The sequence below is a fragment of the Elgaria multicarinata genome, chromosome 5, assembly GCF_023053635.1.
Source record: "Elgaria multicarinata webbii isolate HBS135686 ecotype San Diego chromosome 5, rElgMul1.1.pri, whole genome shotgun sequence".
Taxonomy (NCBI): Eukaryota; Metazoa; Chordata; class Lepidosauria; order Squamata; family Anguidae; genus Elgaria; species Elgaria multicarinata.
The window spans coordinates 113758907-113785719 of record NC_086175.1 but is presented as its reverse complement, the minus strand read 5'-3'; the positions used below and the strand labels follow the sequence as shown (position 1 = coordinate 113785719).

General features: G+C 39.5%; 1 protein-coding gene across 5 annotated transcripts in view; it reads left to right on the top strand.

The window, feature by feature from the left end:
• The first annotated feature begins 458 nt into the window (after nt 1-458).
• The window catches only part of ZMYM2 (zinc finger MYM-type containing 2), a 75009-nt gene continuing 48654 nt past the window's right edge, over nt 459-26813 (top strand). Inside the window, exons 1-5 of one of the 5 annotated variants that reach the window (XM_063127050.1) lie at nt 459-598; nt 1709-1766; nt 11989-12104; nt 16041-16892; nt 23666-23951. In XM_063127050.1, the coding sequence (XP_062983120.1) occupies nt 16118-16892; nt 23666-23951 (1061 nt within the window). In that variant the 5' untranslated portion in view covers nt 459-598; nt 1709-1766; nt 11989-12104; nt 16041-16117. Of the gene's footprint in view, nt 626-1562; nt 1767-11988; nt 12105-16040; nt 16893-23665; nt 23952-26813 lie in introns of those variants that run through there. The other 4 variants (XM_063127049.1, XM_063127051.1, XM_063127047.1 and 1 more) reach the window with 4 other exon arrangements.

Below are 26813 nucleotides of genomic sequence, written 5' to 3'. Positions count from 1 at the left end.
ACCTCGTGTCCCCGTTACAATTATTGCCCACAGGGACCGTGGAAAACAAATCAATGGGTTAAATACCACCTCCCTCTCTGGCAAATGTCATGGGGAGTGGGGGGGACGGACCACCACCCTTTTATGTAGGAAAAAGAACACAAACTTCTGCATGAAGTACTCAGCGGCAGTAACCACTGGGACCCCGACCCCAACCCCTCCCCATCCACCAGGAGAAAGGCAGAGGTGCTGCAGCTGTTGGTGGTGGGCAATATAATTCGGGTTTCTTTAACCTGATGGAACCAAAGAGGGAGGGTCTGTAGGCGGGCGTGAGCTGCCGATTGACAGAGACTCGGCTCAACCAGCTACGGGAAGTGCTGATAAACAGGCCATCGCTCCAATGCGTTTGGCCGGCACTAAATCCCGCCCCTTGGGAAAGCCAATGGGCGGGCACACGAGGCGGCCTTTCCCCAAGCTCGGATGGTTGGGTTTGTCCCTCCTCCTCCCCTCGCCAGCAGCAGCGTTTAGCCCGGGACTGGACCGAGTTAGAGTTGAGGAAGCGTTGGAGGAGCCGCGGAGGTTGCGTGTGACCCCGGGGGGAGCTACTTTCCCGAGACCGGTGAGGGATTAAGAGGGACCAGTTGAGGTAGAAAGAACTGAGTCGGGTTAACAGAGCTGGCTTGAAGCCCAGCTGCCCTTTCAGGGTGGGGATAGGAACAGACCAGCCGTGCCTCAGAGCAACCCGGGCTAAATACCCCGCTGCGTGTCGCTCTTTGCTGCTGCTTTCCCCTCCCCCTTCCTCCAGTAGGGATTGGGAAGGCAATTAAGGGAGGGGGGAGGCGATTTGGAAATGGGAGGGAGCCCGTTACGACGAGGGAGAGGCTCTTGGGGCAGAAATGCGAAGGGGGCTGCCTGGGGGTATTTGGCGTGGGGGGGGGGCGCGATCTATTTTAGCACGTCTTTATTTCCAACGGCCTCCCCTGGGTTCTTTTGCTTGGCCCTCAGCTCCTGTTTTCTGCCCTCCTCTCTTTCCTTCCCCCTTGCGGGGGTCCTTCTTTGCGCCCAGCGTTGCGCTCCGCGGATCCTCCTCTTTCTCTCTCGCTCCCCTCCCGTATTGTTTGGCTGGGTCTCCTTAATGGCGGCCGACTGGAGGCGGCAGTGCTGCTGGCTGACTGCAGGGGGCCAAACCCGACACCCGGGGCAATTGGTAGGGGCGGGCGCCAGGGTAGATTTCGTCGCTTGAGACACGAGGGGTGAGCTGGTGGGGGGTTATATCGACTTACATTCGTTCCCCAGAGAGCTCTGAAGGGGAGAGGAGAGGCTTTGTGTGTGTTGGGAGGGGGAGGGGGGGAGAAAGTCCTTAGTACCTCCTTCCTTCCCACCCACCCCCCACGCCTTTGGGCCGCCTATTACCCTCGCGCCTCCAGCAAAGATTCCTCATGCTGATTGCCCTTGGAGACTGCGGAGAGAGAGAAAATAGATCTCTTTTCTGAGGATGGGGAACGTGTGGGGCGGTCGGGTCCGTCTCTGGGGTAATAGGCTTGTATCCCACTGGGAAGGGGTAGTAAGCGGGGTGAGGGGTACAAAGTGTAGGGCCCTGCTGGCAACCCACGTCTTGACCAGCAGGAAGGGCGTCTCCTGGAGGGGAAGATGGGGAGGCGCGCCCACTACCCCTCTTAATACCCCTTTCCCTTCCCCCACACCACTAGGCTCCTCCTCTTTTCCCTAGGCTCCAGGCCAGTTTGGTGCAGCCTTGGCAGAGCCCAGCAAGGAGAAGGAGCTCCATTGTGAGTGCTATTTATATATGTTTTTCTGCCTCGGTTAGAACTGCCTTGGGAGGCGATGGTAGATCACCCTTTTTTGGCACAAGGGGTGGATGGCTGTACGGGTGGGTGGGAAGAGAGGTGCTTCCAGGGGTAATGGGGGCGGGGGAGGTTGTTGGGTGCAGCAGCTGCTGCCCTGGAGCAAAGCCCCGGCAATGGCCGTGAGGCGACTCCTCCCCCGCGGGGTGGGCGCTGCTGCAGACATCGCTCCTGCAATACCAACACCCGCAAGCAGACGACGGGCTCTCGCCGCTGCTCGCATTACCCGGCTCGGCAGCGAGGGGGAGGGTATCTTTCGAGTGCCCTCTAGAGTTTTGGAGCGCACATTAAAGTGACACATTTAACCAGATTTCAAATTAATTCCCTCGCAACTCTGAATCCCTGCAACCTTACCTGACTTCTCTGGCGGGTAGGAGGGAAAAGACTTAAAAATAATCCCGTCTTTAGCGAAGTGTGTTCTAGTAACTGTCTTTTGTGTGTTTGGATCACACATTTCTCTCTTTCAAGCAAATTTGCTTGGAGATAGAGGAGGGGAGAGGATACTGTTGGTGTTTTCAGGCCATTGGCATTTTCATTAGTTTCTCTGCTAGGCAGCCATCTTCCTTGCCCCATTTCCCTCTAAACCCCAGAGGTTGGTTGAAAAGCCCATGGGTTGTCATTGTTATTTGTGTCTCATCTGAGCGAGATTTTCCAGGACTCTTGCAGTCACTTTCAGTGAGCAAAGTCACCTAAGGAGAAGTCCCCTTTTTACATTCTAAAAAGACTGCAGTTAGCTCCTTTTCCTTCACCTCACTGAAGAACTGGAATTGCTAAGTGGCAAAGTAGTTCCATGAGGGCGACCTTAATGGAAATAGCTAATGGCCTATCACCAGGAGACTGAAAGTGATCAATAGTTGCCTGTGGAAGGTCTCCTAGAGGCCACTGCAAGAATCCATTGGTGGTATTTCAGTACCTAGCCTGCAGGAGGCGGTCATGTGGATTAAATTATTCAAGATCGGTGCTCCTTTTGCCATCATTCACTTATAATGCTGGGTGTGGATATATTTTCATGTCAAGTTATTTGAAACTGGCTTACTAGAAAGGAAATGGGAGTCTGATTATCAAGAACTGTCCTTTTTTGAGGGAGTATTGTTTTAAGAATACAGACTAGAAATTAGTATCTTGAGCCAGCATTTTCAAAGGGCATGAGAAGGATTGTACAGTAAGGGTGCACTCCTATGCATGTTTAGATAGAAAAAAGGCCTATATTTCCCAGTGAGCCATGCTGGCTTTGGAATGCTGGGAGTTGTGGGACTTCTTTTTCTGTCTTAACATGCATAAGATTGTGCCCTAAATTGCTTCTTTCAAGATCCATCTGTAGTAGACTTACTACTAAAATAGTGTATTGTATAGAACTCTTTCTTAAAGTTTCATTTGGGACATTCATATGTAATGGTTTGAAATGGCCTTTAGCCCCATTTGACTTGTTTCTGAATTTGTATGACGTATTATGGGTAGTAAAGGATAACTTGATCAAATGAATGCTAAATACTTCCATGCCAAATAATGAACTACCAAAGTAGAAGAAGAATGGAAAAACAAAGAAGAAAAAGCTTGCTCAGCCCTGAAGGCTATGCACTACAAGTTACTTTAACCAGAACATATGCAGAACTTCTGACTGCTCACATGAATGCTTACAGTGGAGAGGCTTCTACTCACATTCAAATAAATGTGAGTAGAACCCCCCTTAAGACATCCCAATTCAACATGGCAAGGGACTGAGGAGATGGGAATATTGGGATGACCACTCATGCCTCTTACTTTTAGACCTGATTTGAGCAGGCTGAATGCTGGCATAGGGCTACACAGTTCAGCTGGTCTGAATGGCAATTCTAAGCATATTTATTTAGAAATAAGTTAGAAATCACTTGGAGATATTTCAAGTAAATATGTTTAGATGAAAATGTTGGATTTATTTATTTAAGAGTTTTTTAACCTGCCTTTCAGAGCGCACTGCTCTCACAAGGCAGCTTACGATATCACAAAAACATGAATGTGTACAATTGCAATTAAATACACAGAGCAGTAGCAGCAGCTTATGTGTTCAGTGTTTTTTAAAAGCTAGAAGTGATGAAGCCATACATATCTCTTGAGAAGTAGTTCCAAAGGTGAGGGGCCACCATTGAGAAACCCCTAACCCTAGTAGCCACTAGCCCATGGCTGTTGCTGGGAGAGCAGAGAGTAGGACCTTTGACACTGATCTTAATACTTGGGCAAGCTCGTCCTGGTGTAAGCAGTCTTTCAGATAACATGGTACCAAGACATTTAGGGCTTTAAAGCCCCAAACTAGTGCCCTGAGCTGGGCCCAGAAGCCGATGGAAATGATACAGAATAAGAGTAATATAATTTGAGTGCCTTGCTCTGACAACTGTCCCCGCTGCCGCATTCTGTACCAGTTGTAGGTTCTGAATAATCTTTGAGGGAGTGCATTACAGAAATAAATTCTGAACATACCACATTTGTCACTGTGGCTGGGTTGGATTTCTATAGGTAGGACCACAAGTGCCAAACTGTAATTTACACACTGCTCCAAAACAATAGTCTACACTTCAGAAGAAATTCAGATATTCTAATAGACTTTGCCTCTAATGGTTTTTGGAGTATAGGACCCACTTCTTATTTGAGGTGTGATTGATTAGGATCTTGCTAGGTTTTCATAGAAGAGCCATTGGTGTGACCTGGTCTTTCCACATGGATGATTACATGCAGGCATCCGGATGTCAGATCATTGACACCTAAAGTATAGCTGCCATCACAAGAATGCCTGGCGCTACACATACACCACCTATTTCTCTGAGCCAGTCATGTGGGCATTGCCTTGTGAAAGCCAGTCTTAGGTTTTACTGATATCAGTGGGACATGCATATAGATGTCGGGTCAATAAATGTTCAGTGGGAGTAAGTCCCATTGAACTCAGTGGGACTTCTAAATAGGTGTGTATAGTATTGTGCTGTAAATGTCTTGTGACTTAATTGTTTTGATTTCACTAGAATTATAGGAAAATTTCAACTAAAGTGTCCGTTGAATAAAATAAGTAACTGCATGAGATATAGGATGCACAGTTAATAGGAACTGAATGCTTAAGATCATATAACTTCATGTATCTCAAAGGAGCTCTTGAGGAAACCTGCTTTTCTTCCATTGCTCAGTTTTAGGGCTATTTCTAATTCATCATTTGGGCTTTAGAGATAGGGTATTCAAAATAACCAAATGAGTGTCTCCATATAGAAATTTTATGTGTAACTGTAGCAGTTCCTACATGTATCCAGGAGTGGAGTTCTAGACCTCCCATTTTGTTCTGATCAGTTATATCTTCTTAAAAGTTAAATGAATGACTAAACATCACATAACTGTTTCATAGAGATGCTCACATGATGGATTTGTTAACTCTGAACTCCCAGATTGCTTGGTGTTGGAAACCTATCCCTTGACATTTCATTGGCAATTTAACATACCCCTTGACAATTTACAATGTAGATTATCATTTTGCTTGAAAGTGAAATTTAAAAGGGGGTACTTTGAGCAAATTACATCCTTATGCCATCTTGAATTAATTTAAAAATGTCATTTCTTAAAACAGGTGATGAGGGCTACAGTGATAACATAGGTAGTTAATGATCATATGCTGTCCTTTGTTTTCAGGGTACTTCAAGGGGAGTGATACAAATATTTCATGCTTTTCTTTCAATGAATTGCTTTACTAAATTCTAATATCAATTACACTTTTTTCATTTTTTCTACATGGAGTTCAGAAGGTTCCAGGTTCAATCTCCGGTATCTCCAATTATCCTGAATTTGGATCAGGTTTTATCACGCTGCACGCATTCGTTCACTTACCAATACCAGGATGTTTGCGTCATTGCCAGCACTACTTTTTCACTGTCTGTACACTTTGAATTTCAGTTATCTCCAGCCTCACTTCTTATAATCCACCCTCAATGTGTATATATATTTGTTACTTGGGATAGCAGTTCTCTCTGGCTTCACTTCTCAACAATCCACCCTCCATATGCAACGCGTGTATATATTTGTTACTTAGGATAGCATCATGCATCTGATGAAGTGAGCTTGAGTCTTCAAAAACTTATGCCATAATAAATTTGTTAGTCTTTAAGGTGCCACGGGACTGTTCCTGATCAGGTACTAGGTGATATGAAAGACCTCAGTCTGAGACTGGAGAGTTGTGGCCTGTCAGTATTTGTCCAGAGTGGAAAAATAGTCTGACATGATATAAGATAGCTTCTTTCTTATGGTTAGAACACCCCTAATTTAAAATTAGGACAGTTGACCCACTGGTTACGGTGTAAAAAGTAGACTCTGCTTTTTAATCAGTGGATTGCTTACTCAGATTAAATATTAAGCACAGAACTAACACATAAGAAGTGGCTTACACTTAGTTGTTGTCTTTTCTTAAAACTGCAGTAAAGTGTATCTTAAGCTTTATTTCATGATCTTACCTGCATCAGCTGAATGTCTCATGTGAGTTCACAAGTGTGAACATTTGGTGGCTTGTTTTCAACACCTAAGTGTGCATGGTTTAAGACAAATGGGCAAGCTTGAGGCGTGCAAAATATTTTAAAATCTGTTTTAACCAGAGCCTTGATGTTCTCCAGCTGGAGTTAGTCACAAAATGTCAGTTCAGGGAAGACTAAACTGTTGGATCATGGGGCTTAGCCTACAGGAACTGGATTATGTTGATGTACAGCTATTGCATATGCTCAAATATTCTGCCACCAAGCAATATTCTGCCACCCCTAAGAAGCTATCACAGATTAACGTGTTCCTATCCAGAACTGCACAATGCAAGAATTAAAATTGCATGCAAGCTGATAATTCAGGTGGGTGAATCTAGCTGCAGACATGTAAAATTGCATGACAAATAATGGAGAATATTGACGAAGAGGTTAGAAAATGCCTTATTTTACCAATGGGGTCAATTAGCTTAAAACTAGTTCCAAAGAGAAACAGTAAATCTAGGGTAAGTAATAGACATACAAAGCAGATAGCTAAAAATTACCCAGACAAGAGTTTCTCTTATGCAGCACTACTAGCTGGGAAACATGAGTTGAAAAAAGTGTTAAAGCCAGTGGGCTTTTCTGCACCATCGAACAGCCCATCAAGCCATGGTAGGTTGCGGTGTATGCTGGTGGCCATTTTGAATATTTAAGTCATAACCATGGTTTGTTGTGTTGTCCAAACATGGGCACCATGGGTTATGCAAGGGCTAAACAAACCTCACAGAAACTTAAAACGGTATGGGTTCGCTAAGGGTTGTCTAATCCTCACATAACTCACAGTCCACAAGTTCAGATAAAACAAAAAAACATGGCTTGAATATTCAGGATGGTGATCATGTGAACCCAGTCACTGATTTTTTTTTGTTCTCCTTCTTCCAAGGTAATCACAATAATAAAGACCAATGACAAGATGAAAGAAATCTCATATGTACTTACCAGGGAGTAAGCCCAATTAAACTTAGTAGAACTGACTTCTGAGCATGAGTAGGATGGGATTTCATGAATGTAAAGCTACAGGCTGATTTTTGTTAAGATGCTGATAAATAAATTAAAAGTATAATTCCAGTCATGCACACTCACATATGGATGCTTTCTTATTGTTTTCCTCTTAGTTGCAGCCCCAGACAGGTATAGGACAGAGACCTATGATTGGATAGCTCGCACACGTTATTGTGTGTACAAATATGTTACAAATACATGCATCCACTTTCATTTGCTTGATATATGCATGTGTGCACATACATACCATTAATTTGCTTGTCTACCACAGTGGAATTAATCATTGCAGCAATGGTGGATGATGAGCTGAAGGACAGACAGTAAACAGACAGACTGCACAAAGGCTTCTGCTTTTTCACGCGAGGTAACAGCTTAGTGGGACTGAGCCGGTCGGCATATACATGGATGGTGCTATATAAATAAATTAAATAAATAAATAAATAAAATGTCCTGGTTGGCTACCAGGCTGCCTGGCCTAAATGCTCATGCCTATCGTTTGCTTGAGAACTGGGAGGTTCTCGGATGGGAATTTGAAAGCATTTTGTTTTCAACACTTTACCTTTAGACCCCAAATACATACAGATTCATGGGCAGGACAGAAAATACCATCCCTGACTCAACCTTATGCCTGTTAGTGGGTATTACTATTATTATTAAATGCATGTGTTGCTTCCCATGGCAAAAAGCAGCCTCAAAGACACTTGTACCCACAAATACAGAAATATATAATATAACAGAAAAAGTCCAAAATTAATATAAACTACAATCAGCACAAAAATATAAAAATGAACACCATTAAAAACATAATTAAAAAACAATATAGTATGGAAAGTGTTTATCCACAACACAACTCCCACTACCAACACAGACTAAAATGAATGCAATAATGGGGCATGACTTTAAAACATTTCTATACTGCCTTTCTGGAAAACGCAATCAAGGGAATTTACAAAAGAAATTCAAAGAACAAAAACCACAAACAAATAAATACATAGTAAACCCTTAAAAACCATAACACTAACTTTGAAATGTCAATGAAAATTAGGTCCTGAACCATGTAGGGCTGTATAGGTTAAAGCCAGCACTTTGAACTTCGTTTGGAAACAAATTGGCAAGCAGTGCTGGTGAGCCAGGACCAGATTTATATGTTCATATCTAGTCCCAGTCTACAAGCTGGTCATTGAATATTGCACTAACTGCAGTTTCTGGACTGTCTTTAAAGGCAGCACAGCGTACAGTGCATTGCACTAATCTAACCAGAAGTTACCAGATGATAGACCACTGACACCAGACTATCCCCATCCAGATAGGGCCGCAGTTTGATTGCTAGCTGAAGATGGTAGAAAGCCCTCCATGCTACAAGGACCACCTGAGCCTCCAATGTCAGAGATGGATCCATTAGTATCACAAAGCTATGCATTTGCTCCTTCAGGGGAATGTGACCCCATCCATAGCCAGTTGTACTTCCCTTGTCTGGACAGAGGAACCACCAGGAGAGCCTGAGACTTGTCAGGGTTGAGCCTCAGACAATTGGTTCTGCACCTCCAACCCTGCCTGAGATGAAAAGGAGAAATAGAATTGTGTGTCATCAGCATACTGATGACAGCACATGCCTAAACTTCAGATGGCCTTGCACATTGTTTTCATGTAGATGTTAAAACAGCATGGGGGATTGAATCAACCCCTGTGGAATCCCAAACTGGAGATTCCATGAGATCGAGCTATACCCTCCCAAGCAGCATACTGTAGAAACAACCATCCAGGTCGGAGTGGAACTGCCACAAAGCAATGCTTCCAGTTCTGACAACTGCTCCAGAAGGGTGCTGTGATCGATAGTATCCAATGCTGCTGAGAGGTCAAGGAGTATTAACAGGGACATGCTCCCCAAGTCTCTCTCCTGACACAGATCATCAACCAGGGTATATCAAATTGGGGCCTGAACCACAGCTGAAATGGATCCAGAAATTTAGTCTCATCCAAGAGTGCCTAGAACTGTTAACGGACCTGCCCAGGCAAGAGACCTGCACAACCAATCTAAAGTTGTTCAGATCCAGGGAGGGCTTCTTAAGGAGTGGCCTTACCACTACCTATTTCAGGCAGCCTGTGATCATTCCCTTTCGTAAGGAGGCAAGTATTGCTTCCTTGGCCCAGTTAGTTGTCCCTTCCCTTCTAGATTTCATCAGCCATGAAAAGCAAGGCTCCAGTGCATAAGTGGTCTCACATACTCGTCCATGCATTTAGTCTGTGTCCTTGAGCCATACTAACTTAAACCACATCAATTATATTGGACCAGACAAAGCTCTGCACATCTTATGAGATTGATTGGTTAAAACAGTGGAGTCAAGGTCACAATAGAATCAAGCAATTTTATCCTCAAAATGCCAAACAAATAAACAGCAGCAGGCTAGCAAGGCTTCCAACTGCTCCCTGTAGCCCAGCATGTAATAGGCCCAGAATTATTCAGAAAAACTCCAACAAACTGCATAGGGAGGATGTAATGGAAGCAGAGAAATAGCTGCCTTTGCCACCACTAAGTAGGCTTGATGCTGATCATGTAGTAGTGTTTGATTGCATTCATCAAGAGTCTTTCTCCACTTGCATACGAGCCATCTTCCAGAGAGCAAGGCAGCCTAGAACGCTGCATGCTGCCGCTTGTCACATTGAAATTGGTATAGCCTGACCTGGGCATGCACACACAAATATCCTGGCTTTCTCCTGCTTCTAGGGCAGGACCTCCTATGAAACCAGGGTTTTGGAGGGAGAGACTGGACAGCCAGAGAGCGGTATTACAGGCAGAGAAGTTCTTCAGGCCAGATTGTTTAGCAATCTACATCTCAGCCTACCCTTTAACACCATACCTATCATACTCCAATGATATTTTGATTTAATAGCATAAAGTTATGTCAGTCTTTTAAAAACAAGTCTAACCTTTAAACTTCATGGAAGATCCTTGCAGCAATCTAAATAACTGGTTAGCTTTCTAGTAATAGTTAGCTTTCTAAGTGTCCCACCATTGTAACATGAGCTTCTTATTTGAGCCTTCAAATCAGTGAACATGGAACAAACCTACATCCAGCTAAATCTGCATTAAAAGGTGTATTTGTGACATTCAAAATAGTATTTCCTAGGATGATAGTACAAAGGAACAGTGAAGGACAAATTTCTAATAGTTGGGATTTGGGAGAGACGTGATAAATGTCTTGCTGTTAATCAGCTAGCTGAAAACAAGTGCTTGTGGGTAGACTGGTGAACGTTTTTTACAACAGTACAAATGTTTTTTACTGGTGCACATAGTTCTTTTTTATTTTTAACCAGCAGGTTTATTTCTTCTATATTAAAGAGTTAGTAGGAATTTGTGTGCATTGCAATATAAAAAGCTTTTAAACTTCAGACTAGTAGGATGAGATAAATATTTTTGAACTGAAATGTTTAAAGCAGTTTGCAACATAAAAGAAATATACCTTTTAAAAGATAACATATGCTAGCAACAGCATATGAATAGCCACAGAAAACACTATTCTGTTGCATTAAAATTGGGTATAGAATAAATCATGAATACAGTATATAATTTAATACTTGTAGTTTTGTTTTTATTCTTATACAAAAGTTTTCAATCCTTTGCGGTGAGAAGAGAAAACAGTGTGGGGGGAGAAGAGAAATATAAAAGCTGTGGTATGAGCTATAAAATACTTCACTATAATTTCCTGGAAAATGTTACATTGAATACCTTTTTAAAGAGCTAATTTAATTCTATGAAACTTCAAAGCTGTAACCGTAACCTCTGCTAGATTCATCTTTGCTCAATACCTGTGGCCTAAGAGAAATCTACGCAAGTTCTTCTTGGTGTTCTGCAATAAGTTCCTCCAAAAGGTGCAGATATTGACCAGCAATAAGTTTAACAAGGCTTTAGTTTAAGATCTCCATTTCTCCCAAAATAAAGAGAATCATCTCTTCATTTTCAGCTTATACTACCAGGAAAAAAATGTATACCATTTAACAAGTCAAGCAGTGGAAGTAGCTGGGGGAAACAAACATTTTCTGATGAGGAACTTCTTAGTTGAGATTTTTGCAATTCACAAAGTCCTCTAGAAAATTAATCTCTAAGGGATGCTAAGGGAACTAAAAGTAATTATAACACAGTACTATTGTAGGAAGTATTGTAGCTTAATGTTAGTATGCCCTCTACTTTCCTATGACTCTTTAAGGGAATCCGGTACCTGCTTTGGAAAATAAGGTTTGCAATGGTAAAAAAACAAAAAACAACCGTTGGTGTGTGTTATTTCTACACCTGTTGGGATTCTACATTTATTTCTCAACTCGTGGTACAGCTCAGCAAACAAAGCAGTGTTTCAGTGGTCTGGTTCAGACAACATGCTAAACCATGTTGCTTAACCACAAAACGGTTAAGGAAATGCAATGTATTCCATTAACCATTTTGTGGTTAAGCAGCATGGTTTAACGTGTCGTCTGAACCAGGCCAGTGATGTGTATGTTGTGTTGTTTCCAAGTATTACATGGAGTCTGCCACTTGTTTTTTTCCAGTTTTAAATTACTGGATTAAGGAGTAATACTAGCTTTGAAATACTGTCTTCTGAATAATGCATTCTTAATATAGATTAAATCTATTTCAGGATAAATATTTTCAACCAAATGTCCCCAGTGTTTCTGGAAAAGTGAGCCAAGCTTCCAGCACAGACAACGCATTGGAACAGTTTCTTAAATTTTAATGCTGCATATTTTTGAATGGGTAAGTGTTTGGGCTGGGAACACATAATTTTCTTCAGAAGTGATATTCAGACTGTGAAATCTACAAAAGAATATGTATAAATTGGGTGAATGAGCTACAAAATGGGAGATACAATTTAATGTATATGAACACTAGGACAGAAAAAATATAGCGTGTAAACTGACTGCAACCACCTAGAAAAAACCATTTTGGCAGGTGAATGTGTGTCGAGGAAAGTTCACCAAAATCAACTGTACTGTAGCAGGAAAAAATGGCAAACCCAGTATTGAGAATTAGTAGTAAAATACAATGGCCAGTATCATATGCCATTATAAAGTCTATGGTGCATTCATGTTTACAAGATTGTGAACAGTTCTGATGGTCATTTTAATAAAATAAAGATCTAAACAATTGTGCTGAGGACAACCAAAATCTCATATACTGTGTCTAAATTTGGATTTTTAAAAAATGATCATTTTTAGAAAGCTGATGATTAAGGGGAAACATGACCCTTATAAAATTATGAACAGTGTGGTGAGTGGTGAGTGTGGATAGAATCTGTGGGCAGCTTACAAAATTGCAGCTTGTACCTCCACTGGTTTCATTGCACTTGCAAGACCCATTGCAAATGAACCAGGAACTAGCACTTCCTAAAGGAACCTCAGAAATGAAGAAATGCAAGCTCTGCTGACTTGAGTTCTGGAAACTGGTGCTTCCTTTTGTTTCCAATCGCTTTGGGAACTTTAAGGTTCCCTTAGTGCTACGTCTTGCTAGCACAGGGGTAACTGCTTTGCATTAGGATCAGGACTGACTGGAATTTCAATCTAAGCATTGGTATATGAAAGGAAGATTCCTTGATTTCTGTGAGACTTCTTTGGTTACTTCCTAGTAAACGTGTAGTCTCTCACTGCACAGGAAATATTACTTCACACATTTGTACATATTATGGATGGATTTATTACCAGAAAATTCTGTCTTAAACAGACATTTATGGGGCTTAATTCCTCCTGTTGATGTTTTTTTTTCCTTTTAATATGTTAACTGTGATGTGACCCTGATTCATTAACACTAGGATAGCTTCAGTCCTTGTAGTGGGTTATTGGACTCAGAATGTACATTGGAATTTGTTCAAATCAGGGATGGGCAACTTGTGGCCCTCCAACTGTTTCAGCTTACAGCTCCATCAGTCCTAGGCAGCATAGCCAATGGTAAGGGATGATGGGAGATGTAGGACAAAAATCTGAGTGATGCAAGTTGCCCACCACTGCTTTAAGTGCACACTGTTTCTTGCAGTTTTTATTTTTGAATTAATTTAATCTGGAACAAAGAAAACTTAATAAGGTAAAACTGAAATTGTAGGACTAGTTTTTATATTTTTTATATTAATTTTTTATTAGTTATTGACAGGAGTATAACCATTTTGACAGTATATTTATAAAAAGTATGACAAAACCTTTATCCCTCCACTGCAGTGAATATAATGAATTTTAAAAGATGGCAAATGATTAAACCAATATGAAAATAAAGCAAAACAAATGAAAAGAGGGTGAGAAAGGGCAATGTCTTGCATTTGGGTGAGATGAGAGATTAATATTTAATTAAAGAGTCATTATAGAAATGTTTGCCAAATTGCATTTACTCTTGGGATTATTTCTCTGTGGTACAAAATTTGTTCAAAGGAAAATTACAAGGCCTTCAACCCAGTTTTCAGTCATAGTGGAGTTTGTGATTTTCAAAATATAGTTTGTTTGCTACTAATGAGTGATAAGAATAAAGTAGTTCTTGAAAGTGCTCAATCTATAGGAATGTGTCTTGGAATAACATGATTGAATAGGAAACCTCATTTCAGAAACCAAATCTAAATTGATTATATCTATGACATCTTTCCAAAAAGATTGAATGACAAAGCATTTCAAAAATATTACAAGAGTTGCTTGCAAACTTGCTCTATCCAGCATTTTGTAAAATGTCCACATTGAAACATTTTTGGGAGAAGAATTAAGTATAAAATACAGTTTTCTGAATGATTAAGCTAAAGTTGAACATCAGTAAACAATGAGGTGAAAGCTTGGAGAGCAACCTTAAATGTAGATATGTAACATTTTTCTCTGAATCCAACCAAACTCTCACAGAGCCCATGTCAGGCCATTAGAGATGAACATAAAATTACCACTGATCTACGCCAGTGGGGAGAAGGTAGAATTTTAAGAAGGTCTGAATCAAGTGTATTGAGGCCAAACTTCTGAGATAGTATAGCTGTAATTGAGTAATTTCTGGCAATGCATAAGTGTGCTCTGTGCATCTATAAAAGAATTTAAGTTAGCCTTGTGGTCAAGTATTTGAGATAAAGTTAAAAATGGTTAAATGTCAAGTTCTTCCACCATATTTTCTTTTAAATAGTGTGTGGCTATCAGGATTTCCCCATAATGTTAGTTCTTGTTTTTAAATATGGAACAAAATTAAGTTAATTTACAATAAATACCAGCCTTCCTGGCTACTTTTATGACTGGCTGCATGTTTGGATAGTTTAAGTGGTGTTCTATAGAAGATTTTTTTTAATTCCTTATTTTAATTTTGGCGCCCCCCACCTGCAAATTTTCTTAAGATTCATACATCACGCTAACCATGGTGGGTGGCCAGCTATGCTGGGTAGGTGGTTATTCAAATAACCTACTGTTCTCCTATCAGACAATCAAGCAAACAAGCTACAAAGAGTAATTTATTTCACCACCTCGCCCCTCCTCCGCTTGTAGTCCTTTCGCCCAGTCAGGCAGGTATCCCAGCTTCCTTTGCAGCGGGAATAGAAATCCAATGAGAGGAGCAGAGTGGTGGAAGCGTTTTTGACCGCTTTTGCCAAGCAGCTCTGTAGGCAATCTCCATAACCCAAACTGTGCGTCAGACAATCCAGTAATCTGCTATTCTTAAAATAACCCTTATTGCAGACTGTGGGTTCTCAGGGTGCTTATGTGAGTGAAATCTGTCAGGTATGCTTTAGGGTGGATTCCTGCATTGAGCAGGGGACTCGATGGCCTTGTAGGCCCCTTCCAACTCTGCTATTCTATGATTCTATGAAATAACCCACCATGGGTGGGGGAACATGTAACCCATCATGGGTTGTTCCGAAAAATAAACCAATCATGGATTAGCATGTTGTGAGAATCCAATCTCTTATCACAGTATTTTTTGTAGGTTTACAGCTGGTAGTTCCTTAAGATAAGACAATTATGCATATGAGGGCAGGAGACAGAAACTTCAACTTTTGATTTTGAAAAATAAGTTTTTTGTTATGCTGAACTTGGAAAACAGTCATTTATTCTAATTGTGGTTGGTTCAGATATTCTTGTTTGTTTCAATGACCACAGTTTGTATAGACTACAGTTTCCCAAGCTTGGTTGTAATGCGGAATTTCAGTTTGTTCAAAACCAAAAGCAGAAGCTTTCAGTCTGCGTCCCTCACACATATAGAGGGAAAGGGAGAGCATGCTAGCCTGAGGCTCACTATGAGTTAACTCCTATCCATGGTTTTGCATGGTATTTGCAGGGCCATTGGGTTGCTTTCTAAAAGTCCTTTTCTTGTGCAGTTTCTCTTATGAACCTTTGGTCTTTAAGTAGCTCTTACTTCTCTCTCTATATGAGTAAGAATGTCTTTTAAATGCTGCCTAAATTGTTGAAAGGATTTTGTCATCTACAGGGATAAAGAGATCAGCGTATAAGTGGAACAAAAAAGATGATCATTAGCTTTAATAGGGAATATTTTGCCCTTGTACATTAAATTTGGCAGTTTTTAGATCTAACTCTAATAAACGGTAATGTTGTTTTGTTTTGAAGACATGACTAAACCAGCAAGAAAAATTAAGTAAAAGTATGCTAGTTTTTTTTTTTGGGGGGAATACATTTAACAACAACAACAACCAGGAAATTGTATTATAGTAAAACTACTTTTCTTCTTTTGTGACAGTTTTTCTGGAAGGTCCAGAAGTTGCCTGATAACTGACGCTGTCTGAACACTCATCTGGGTTATTGGGGCCTATCACAATGGCAGCTGGCCTAGCCAATGTAGGAAGCTCTTTTGGAGGTCCATCTAATTCTCTGGTTTCTAGATCTAAGTTCCAGAGTGCTTCTGTAGAAGACGACGACGATGTTGTATTTGTTGAACCTGTACAGCCTCCACAGATTTCTACACCGTTGATAACGGATCATAGAAATGCTGGTTTTAGTTCATCCAGTAATGAAGAGCATCATGGAAATGACCCCAAAGCAGTAGCTCCATCAAAAGACCTGAGCTCTCAAAAGGGAAGTATAACTGAGACTATTATTATTGATGATGAAGAAGATACTGAAACAAATCAGGGGCAAGAGAGAAGTGATTCCAGTTTCAGTGAACGAAGATTTCCAGAGTGTAAAAACAGACCCAATGAGATGGAATTCTCAACACCCAGTTTTTCAAGAAGTAAGGTAAATGCAGGAATAGGTAATAGTGGTATAACCACAGAACCAGACTCTGAAATTCAGATTGCTAATGTTACTACATTAGAAAGAGGTATGAGCTCAGTGAATGTTGGCCGTTTAGAAAATACTGAAGGGCGTGACATGAACTTAATGATTACACATGTAACATCACTACAGAATACCAACTTGGGAGATGTATCTAACGGACTGCAGTCAAGTAATTTTGGTGTTAATATACAAACATACACCCCATCTTTAACTTCACAGACCAAGACTGGTGTAGGACCTTTCAATCCTGGTAGAATGAACGTAGCTGGAGATGTCTTTCAGAATGGAGAATCTGCTACTCATCATAATCCTGGTAGGTTGTACCTATGTATTTTTCTCTTCAAAGAGTTACATAAGTCTGATAATGCCAATTAGGTTGCTAATTCTTTTTCAAAGAATCTGGGAAGAATTTTCCCAGTCAGGTGAATTAACTTAATCATGACTATTTAAATGCTGAAGAAAATATAAACTTAAATCAAGTTTCACATGTAATTCATGCATTTACTGAACAAGTGTGTGTAATAATTGGTTACTACAACCATTAAAGCACATTAATTTGCATTATAGGAGTGTAATCCACAACCTTTGATTATGAAGTCCAGTTCCCTTTTGTACTCCAGAATTAGATATTATTGCTGACAAAGTTGAGATGATAAAAAGAAGGACTTCTTCACACGGGGCATAGTTAAACTATGGAATTCACTACCACAAGATGTAGTGATGGCCATCAATTTGGATGGCTTTAAAAGGGGGTTGGATAAATTCCTGGGGGAGAAGGCTATCAATGGCTACTAGGCCTAATGGTTATGTGCTTCCTCCAGTATCAGAGGCAGTAAGCCTATATACACTAGTTGCTGGGGAACATGGGCGGGAGGGTGCTGTTGTACCATGTCCTTTTGGATTCCTGGTCAACAGTTGGTTGGAAACTGTATGAACAGAGTGCTGGACTAGATGGGCCCTTGGTCTTATTTATCATGGCTCTTCTTATGTTCTTACAATTAATTATATTTTGTTTGGCTTCTTTTGTCTATGTGCAGCAAGATGACTTATTTGAAGAGCATGGCCCTTTGAAATCAGTGGGCCCTGGTTATGACTAAATATAGGATTATGCTGTACTTGTATAAAACTTTTCATCAAAGATTGGTAGTTACTATATAGAATTTAATTTTTGATGAGATAAAAGGAACATATTCTTCTCATTTTTATTTATTTACATTATTTATATGCCATCTTATATAGTTCTCTTGGTGACTCACAATATAAAAATAATTCCAACTACTGGGTTCAGGAGGAAGCCCACAATAATAAATTCAATATGTGGTCTTTTGCTTAACCTCAAAAGTAATTTTCCGTCCTGGCTTGTCTTAAAATATAAAAAACAAGCTTTCATGCAATGTGTCTAGTAGGGTCACGGTTTCAATGTGAGGTTATAAGTGTAGACTTGTATTTAATTTAAACCTCATTGTAAACCAGGCTTTTAAAAGATACTGTAACTGAAATTTAACCATTTTAAAATCAGTTTTGAAACTGATGATTATTCACCCTGGCTGGGATATGGATGTTAAACTTAACTTTAACTTTGGTCACCTTTAATAAAGTCGATGTATGAAGTGCATCATCCAAGTAAAATCAATAATTTTGTTTGCTAATGACAGAATAGGGGATGTTCTGGATGCTTTAGCAAGGCCAGCTTATGGTCCACCCAGCAGAAGTTGCTCAGTTGCTCTGACGTTACTGCATACCTTCGATGGGACTTGCTATTGGGAGTGGTCCAGACTCTGGCCACTTTGAGTAAGCTTTGTTTCCTTCCAAAGATTGCTGTAAATTGCTTTAGACTGGGGATGGGATATTTTTCAACAGCTAATTGTCACACTTTGGTCTTTTGGCTGACAAGGTACTCATTTTCTACTTTTATGTGAGTGTATTCCTTATCACTACATATTATGATAAAGACAACCTGGTACTGAGTTCTCACATGTTGTGTAAATTATCTGTGCTCGGAAATGATGATGGTAGGAATTTTACTGCTCCATACCATTACCTGACATGGATGGGTGACTTTCTCTCCCTCAAGGAGCAGGGCAAAATGTGTTATGGAGCCACTGTTTTTCAAGTAGTAGGATTTGATCCACCTATGTGTATTTTCAATACCTGTGTTTGTAATAGCTTCTGCTACATAAAATAAACTATATTTGATTGATTTGATCAATACTTGCTACTGCAAGGTTGTTCCTAATTATAAAAATGCAGAACTTGATTAGCATTATGCCTGCTGTGATGATTGCATGAATGTACCAAATCAGAGTTTGAAGCTGTGTCAGTTTTTAAACTGGTTTTGGATTTATTTATTTATTTATTTCACATGATTTTTAGGCTGCCTTTAAAGGTGGCTTAATTATGATTTGTGAAAATACTGCAGATAACCATAGTTATTTCCAAAACTGAAAGGAAGAGAGAGGAATATATGAGAAGAAGGGAGGTTTCCCCCCCCCCTGCAATACTTGCAATCACCAAGCTATATTTTGACAGTTGGGCACACAGTATGCCTGCACCAGGCCACTGTGTAGCCTCTGGAAAACACTTGAAATGCTTGGTGTGAAGTATGAAAGTTTGGGGAGTCTAAATGCAAACATTTAAATAAGGAGCTTTATAAGTAACCAAGTTCAATAATATATCCTTTGGAGTTGTTTTATGGTTCAAAAATGGTAATACAACTTACTGGAAAGTCACTATGTCTTAGAAATGGTAATAGAATTGCATTTCTGCCACATGAATAAAGCGTTAACCTGCATTGTCCAATGTTACATAGGAAGGAAGTGGGATATAATCCAGGTGGATTATATTGTATTTTATATTATGGTTTTATACTGTTGTTTCATACTTTGAATGGTTTTAATTTTTGTGAACCACCCAGAGAGCTCCGGCTATTGGGCGGTATAGAAATGTAATAAATAAATAATATATAGAACTTTATTTAAGAATCCTTGGAGAAAGAAAATGTAATGCATGTGGTAAGTTTTCCAATATGTAATCAGTGGCAAAAAATGCTACCAAGTAATGTTTGTTAAGGAAAAGAAAAAAGAAAACTAAAACATGGTAAACTGATTGGTGTAAGGAAATAAACTTTTCTCCCAGAAAAAAGGGGAAAGGGTCCACTTGAAAATAATACACGGGGGGTGGTATTGGTGCCCACAGAAGGTCGGCCTACCTACCTACTTACCTACCTACCTCTCTCTCTCACACACACACACACACGTACGTACGTACATAATGGCATGTAGGACTTCTTCCACTAGGTTTTGACATGGGGCTGAAAACCTTCCCTACAAACAACTGTGAAAGTCCTGCTCAGCCCCATTTTACACCTGAGATTTCACTGGTCATGTTCTGGTTATATCAAATCCAGGAGGATTTGAAATTAATGAAAGGTGAATTTCTGAAGTTGCTACGTTTTGCACCTGGACTAGAATTGCAGACATATAAGACAAATGTAGTTCTGCTCAAAAGGGAGCTGACTGGATATGTTGCAAATAACACTGTAAAGACAATGGTGTAGGTAAGCTCAAGTGGAAATTAAGATAACCTTAAAGAGCTTAGTTTTTATAGAACTTAATGTAGTAAAGCATTGCAACCTACTTTGCCCAACTCTGTGAGGTAGATCTCTTTTACTCCTATAATACAGTTAGGGAATTAAAAGCTGAGTATGCCTTGCCAAAAGCTTCCCAATGGGACAGTCTCTACTACATTTCTACATAGGAATTGGCAGAAAACCTGCTTGTAAGTTGCGGCACATGTCAGTCCTATGCAAAAGTTTCTCTCTGTGCTTACATGGACTGGGAAGCTGTGATCTTCCAGGTGGATTACGTAACTATGTGAAACAACGTTCAGTTCATGGCTGAGTAGGAGTTCATACCGATATCTTACAGGTATAATGTGGTTCTGTCCACTGGACTGCACTGGATTATTATTCCTGTAAATGCTGTTACAGGTTGTAATTAATCCTTCCAAATCAAAGACTTTTTCATCTTTGAATAATAAATCTGACATATAGTCGTTTCCAGTCAACATAGTAGTAGTAGTCTCAGGTAAGCTCTAAATAGAGAGTTTATTTCACTGTGTTACACTTCATTTTTGTAGTTGGTGAACTGTGGTTAGTTACCTAAGGAAAACCAATTGCAGTTATGTTCTAGTTAATGAAGGATCCATCTTCCTCACATCTATCACTGCTGGGAAAGACTAGTCTGTAGAATAGATGTCCTTGTACACCTCTCTAGAAAAAGGCTCTGTTTGTGAACCAGTTTCCTGTGTGCTCCTTCCCTCCTTTCTTGTGCATGTCTATCTACTTTTTGTATTTAGCCCTAACCACATTGTCATAACATCCAAGTTGATGAAATAGTATTTGAGTTTGTGCTCCAAACCAGAATTGAAAACCTATTGTTTCTGGTTTGGAGAGAAAGCTCTAACCCTAGTTGGGCAGTTCAAACATTTAGAGTGCAATCCTGTGCGTGTTAGAGAGAGAGAAAGTCCTACAACACCCAGCCTTCCCCAGCCAGCATAGGTTTTCTCACTGATGATCTGAATACTGATATACTACTGGTAGGTGACTTTCGAGATTCCAGTATGGTAATAGATGTTGCCTAGACAATGTGATTGAAAACTTTCAGATTATTCTCAGTTGAAGGCCTATTCTAGAAAGGTGAACACAGAAATGAGAGGCTATACAACTGAAAATCTATATGGTCTAGGCTGAGAGTTGGCAGACTACTCTTGTGTTTTTATTAGATGCAGTATTGTGGCTCTGGAACAGGGCCAGAAGCAAAATGTTTGCTTGTGTTAGAGCCGGTTATCTACTGAGGCATGCACTAGGATGCGGTTCTTATACAAGTACAAATCTGTATCTGTAACTTTGGACCTGGGGTTCTAACAGCCTAGTGCAGAATGAAAAGCCAACTTTTTGTTGCTGTTCTTAACAGCGATGGAAGATTTTTAAATGTTTAGCAGAAATCATTGGCTTCCTCTGTTTGTTCCTCCATTTTGCAAAATACATTCTGTTTCTGCATCTGTTGACTACTTCTTACATGATACATACTTCTTATATTCAATATTTGAATATTGTTATCAGACTATGAAATATACATGCACAGCACTGGATATTTAGATACTGCTGTGTCATAAAAACAGTGAATGCTCTGAAAATTGTGATGAATTGGTAAAGTGGTCTTTCAGCTTCTGCTCCAGCTGTAAATGGCCTCCCTGAGGGCAAAAGGTGGGTTACAAAATAATAATAATAATAATAATAATAATAATAATAATAATAATAATAATAATAATAATAATAATAATACTTTTCAACTTGATTTACTGTACTTACTAAGTTCAGTTGCTTAAGTTGCAGTCCAGGCAGCCAAACACAGTGAAACTGTCAGGAATGCAATGTTAGTTTGTGTAGCTTAAGCATAAATTGAACATATTTCTGAATCTGGGAATTCCCTATCTTTGTTTGCTTAGTTAACTTGCATTGCTAAACAAGGAAATCAGCAACTTGATTGTAGTTTTTTCCTGACATTGACTTCAGTGCCTTAAATAATATGTGGGTTTAATTAAGTTCAAATGTAAATCTGTTGGAAAATAACAAAATATTTCAATCAGTTTTAGTATACTAATTACCCAGTTTTTCCCAGTAAATAGTTAGGAGGGATGGAGTGGGGGATGCAACATAACTTGCAAGCACCTGTTCAAAACTAGTATTTCTCTAGGAAATTGCCAGCCCTTATGTTGGGTTCTGCTTTTGTCTTTAAAAATGAGGCACAAGACAAGATGGATTTTAAATGAGTGATGGAAGAAAGGTGGGGTATAAATATAATAAATAAAATAATAAAGTGCCTATGTTTTGACAATTTTGTCTTGGCTTATTAAGCTGAGATATGCACGAGTCTTTTACCTGCATATGCTTTCCTTTCACTGCGTGCAGCCATTAAACATGAAAGCCTCCAATAAACCATACTTTCCCACTTTGTCCAAACTGGAAAACTGTGGTTCCTGGGTTCAGAGCAAGCCAGGGTCTGAAACTAACTGCAAACCATGGTTTGGAATCCTGGCTTGTTTTGAACCTAGTAACCATAGTTTTCCAATGCATGCCATGAAAGGAGGATAGATGATGTTCTGTGCTTTTTATACTGTATTTTGTGTTTGTACTTTTAACCTGTTGGTTGTTTTATTATGGTTTTAATTTTTGTGAACCGCCCAGAGAGCTTCGGCTATTGGGCGGTATAAAAATGTAATAAATAAATAAATAAATCAAGGGCTCAAGCATTTCAGCTTATTGAGTCAAGTTATAAGGTTAAGACTGTCCATTTCTCCCAGCATATGATGGGGCATTTTTGTCAGCTGTCTTTATCAGTCTAGTATCTTACTGAAATTGTTTTTATCTGTTTTAAATTTCATATGTTGAAAAACTTATACCATGTTTTATTATCTTGTATTTGTGGTTTGTAATTTTTGTGACCTGCCCAGAAAGCTTCGGCTGTTGGGAGGTATAGAAATTATTATTATTATTATTATTATTATTATTATTATTATTATTATTATTTATTATTTATTATTATTAATCTCTTCCCTCCAACCCTCATCCCCCCTCAAAGTTATGGTACAAAATGTCCTCACATTAACCGAACTTAGTCTTGAGCATCATATTGGAATTCTCAACACTTCCTGTTCTTGAGAAACTGGACAGAAGTTTTACTTAAAGACACTTTACTTCACATTTTGAAGAGTTTTGCTGTGTTGTGAACAATGGATATGTTTTAGCAAAACTCTAGAGTAGAATATTCTGTTGCTATTCCAGTGAGTAATATATTGTGTTTTGGAAGTTTTTGTGCCTTATAGGAATCATTGCACCTAAGTTCCCTTTATATTATTAGCACTTGAATGAATTATCAGGTACTGAGTAAACTCAGTGGGTCTTGTTTTACCTATACTGGTAATAGAATATTATGCTTCACTTTTGAAATACTTGCCAGTCTGTTGTTCTCATAAACTGTGTAAATTGGGAGGCAATTGCTTACTTACTGCATTTTTCTCTTTAAGATTCCTGGATATCTCAGTCAGCTTCATTTCCGAGGAATCAGAAACAGCCAGGTGTGGATTCTCTGTCACCGGTGGCATCCCTTCCTAAACAAGTCTTCCAACCTCCTGCACAACAGCAACCTTCAAAGCAGGTTAAAGTCACATGTGCTAACTGCAAAAAACCTTTGCAGAAGGGCCAGACTGCATATCAGCGGAAAGGATCTGTTCACCTTTTTTGTTCCACTACCTGCCTTTCATCATTCTCACATAAACCAGCTCCAAAGAAACTCTGTGTTATGTGCAAAAAGTAAGGGCTATATGTCTTACTACTTGATCCTTGTCAATAAGATCAATATTCCTGTTACGTAATTAAATAACTCACTGAAATATTACTTTTGCTGTTCAGGACATGAATGTGCTGCCTTTCTTTAGCCTTCTTAACTGTATTGCCAAGTCGTAGGCCAAAATGCCTTGCTGATAGACATTGGCTTGGTTCAGATGTAATGGCCAAATCCTGGTTAGCCTATTGTGAACAGATTTCAGGTTTGCATGGTTTGGGTCCAAGCAGTGGTTTCTGATTTTATTTTGAAAACTATGGTTTGCTCTTGATGGGAGGAGGGAGCATGCAACCCTAAAACCAGTTCAGAAGGAGATAGCCATGATTTGTCTGAACTTGGCCACTGTTGTAAAGTGAAGTAGAATTATACAAAAAGTCAAGATTTCCCCTTATCTTACCCACAATTATTCCTTTCCCTGTGTAATATCCTATGCAGAAATTGAGAATCACAAAGAGGAATGGGCTTAGTTAATGTTACTGGCTGTTAGCATCTCCGCTTTGGCCACTTGCCTGTTCTGGCATCTGTGGTGAAAGCTGCAGTTTAACTGATAGCAAGAGTAGAAATACATTTGGCTCCAATATTGTAGCGCTATAAGCTGGAGGCCTACTGTTGTGAATATGTAAACTATAAAGTTAAGGTGAGAATTGTGGAAAATATGGATAGAGCATTTCAGCATTCTTTGTGCAAATAATGTTGTGAGGACTTTGGCTGGTGCCAAGTCTTGTGCTTTACCAGTGGTATGAATTTATATTAGGTGTCTCTTAAAATAATTGAGAATATTATCATACTAGTTTTTCTTTACTTGTCATATTTCCATCACTCATCTAAACAGTAACTTTACTGCATCAAGATACTTTGGATAGTAAGGTTGCTTAAATAAAAACTCTTGTTACCTATGTATGTAGTGAGGGAGAGGACTTTTGCTTTTAAAAATGTTAGATTTACCAAGAGAAAATCTAGTATCTATCTGCTGATCCATTATTGATATACTTATACTGTTAACCTGTGCAGATGCAACATTCCCAAACCAAGGCATGGGATTGTGTGATTCATTTGCTTTCCTTAAATGCCGAGGAATCCTAGTTTTAATCAGTCCATGGAGAGGAAGAAGCAGGAGTGGTCTACTCCTTATCCATAAACACTGATTTATATCTTCTTCCCCAGGTCAAACAAATATAGTTTCTGTAGATACATGTTTCAAGTAAATTATTTATATGCAGGATGAGTTCAAATTCATAGATGTGGTCTATAAACTGAGGTTCTGTAGGTAATAGGATAATACACTTCCTTATTTGGAGTGGAAAATTGCTGTGCAAAAATGGTGTAGTAAGGAGTGACATTTTAAAATGGTGGCTATAACTGGATTCCCAGACTAATTCTATCACAGTGTTTTGAGAATTGCCTAAACCAAAATGGGATCCAGTAGTCAACAAGAGTTCACAAACTGGCTGCAGAAGCAGTTTGATATGAACATAAAACAATTCTTGATGTGTTTCTAATGAGTCCACACTTCATCAGGCATTACTACTAGAAACACTTTACATTAAGTTTCTTCTTGAGGATAAAGGTTATATTTAGGCTATTCATAGAAAAGTATTTTCCAAACAAATTTCCAAGCAAATGTAAGAAAAATAAGGTGTTTCATGACTAGTGTCTCTGGACAACTAGTGTATATGTAATAATTCGCAAAAATACTAGGTTGGTTGGTTTTCATTTAAACCTCTGGCTTATAATAATAGATGTAGGATAAGTTCAAATTCCTCAAAGAACATTAAAAAGATGCAGTACAAGGAGCAAAAACTTAGATTGGTAGTGTCTTGTCAGCAATAAACACAGCTTTGGCATAAAGGAATGAAACTTGTTCCTCTTGCCAATTTATTTATTTATTTATTACATTTTTATAATGCCCAATAGCTGAAGCTCTCTGGCTTGTCAAACAACAAGCCTTCATTTTGTGGTGATTCCGTTATGACAAATCTATTCATTTTTCCTTCCTTCTTTAGGTCTCATGTAGCCATAACATTAATTCCCTGCAAACCATACTTTGTGAAATGGAAACCTGCCTCAGATTACATTGTTTCTCTCCTCGCTCCCTCGGAGCAATTTCCCCCTCCTCCTTGGCATTACCACTTAATCACGCAAAACATGATTAAAGCAAATACGTTGCATGCAGGAACTCCCAGATTCAGTTAGAGCACAATCCTAGGGGATTGCTTTCCAGTAGGCAGAGGGCTCTGATCTCAGCTGGCCTACCTTCTTGAGGGCAGGACAGGTGTGGGCAAGGCTTTAAGAACCTGCAAATCCTGGGCTCCCCTCCCCCTTTTTCCTCTCCCCAAGCTCTTCCAAGGAAAAGCAGCTGTAATGGTAATTTCAGGCAGTGGAACCACATGGGGGGGGGGATGGTCTGGTCTTGGACTCCCTGCCCCAAGGTTATAGTCTATGACCTCAGGAGTGGGATTTGGCCGTATTCTATGGTCCCAGGGACTATAGGATTGCTCTACCTGAGAAATTTTGAAGCCATGGAATTGGGGTGGGGTGAGAAAAATACACAATATGCAAAAGTCTTTACTTCATTACTTTAGAAACTTAAAAAGTAATATGTATAACTTGCTTTGCTCATAGAATTATTAAAATTAAAAAATATTTAAAAGTAAACTCAGTAAATCTGTAATTACAGTCTGAATGAACTATACTTTTAAATTTAATGTACCAAATATGGTAATTTCATGAGCAACCAAGTTATACATAATACATGTTGGGGCTCTTTGCCAGTTATGGCAGCATTCAATAGCAAATTGCAAGTTAATTCATGATTTTTGAGGTACGAGCTC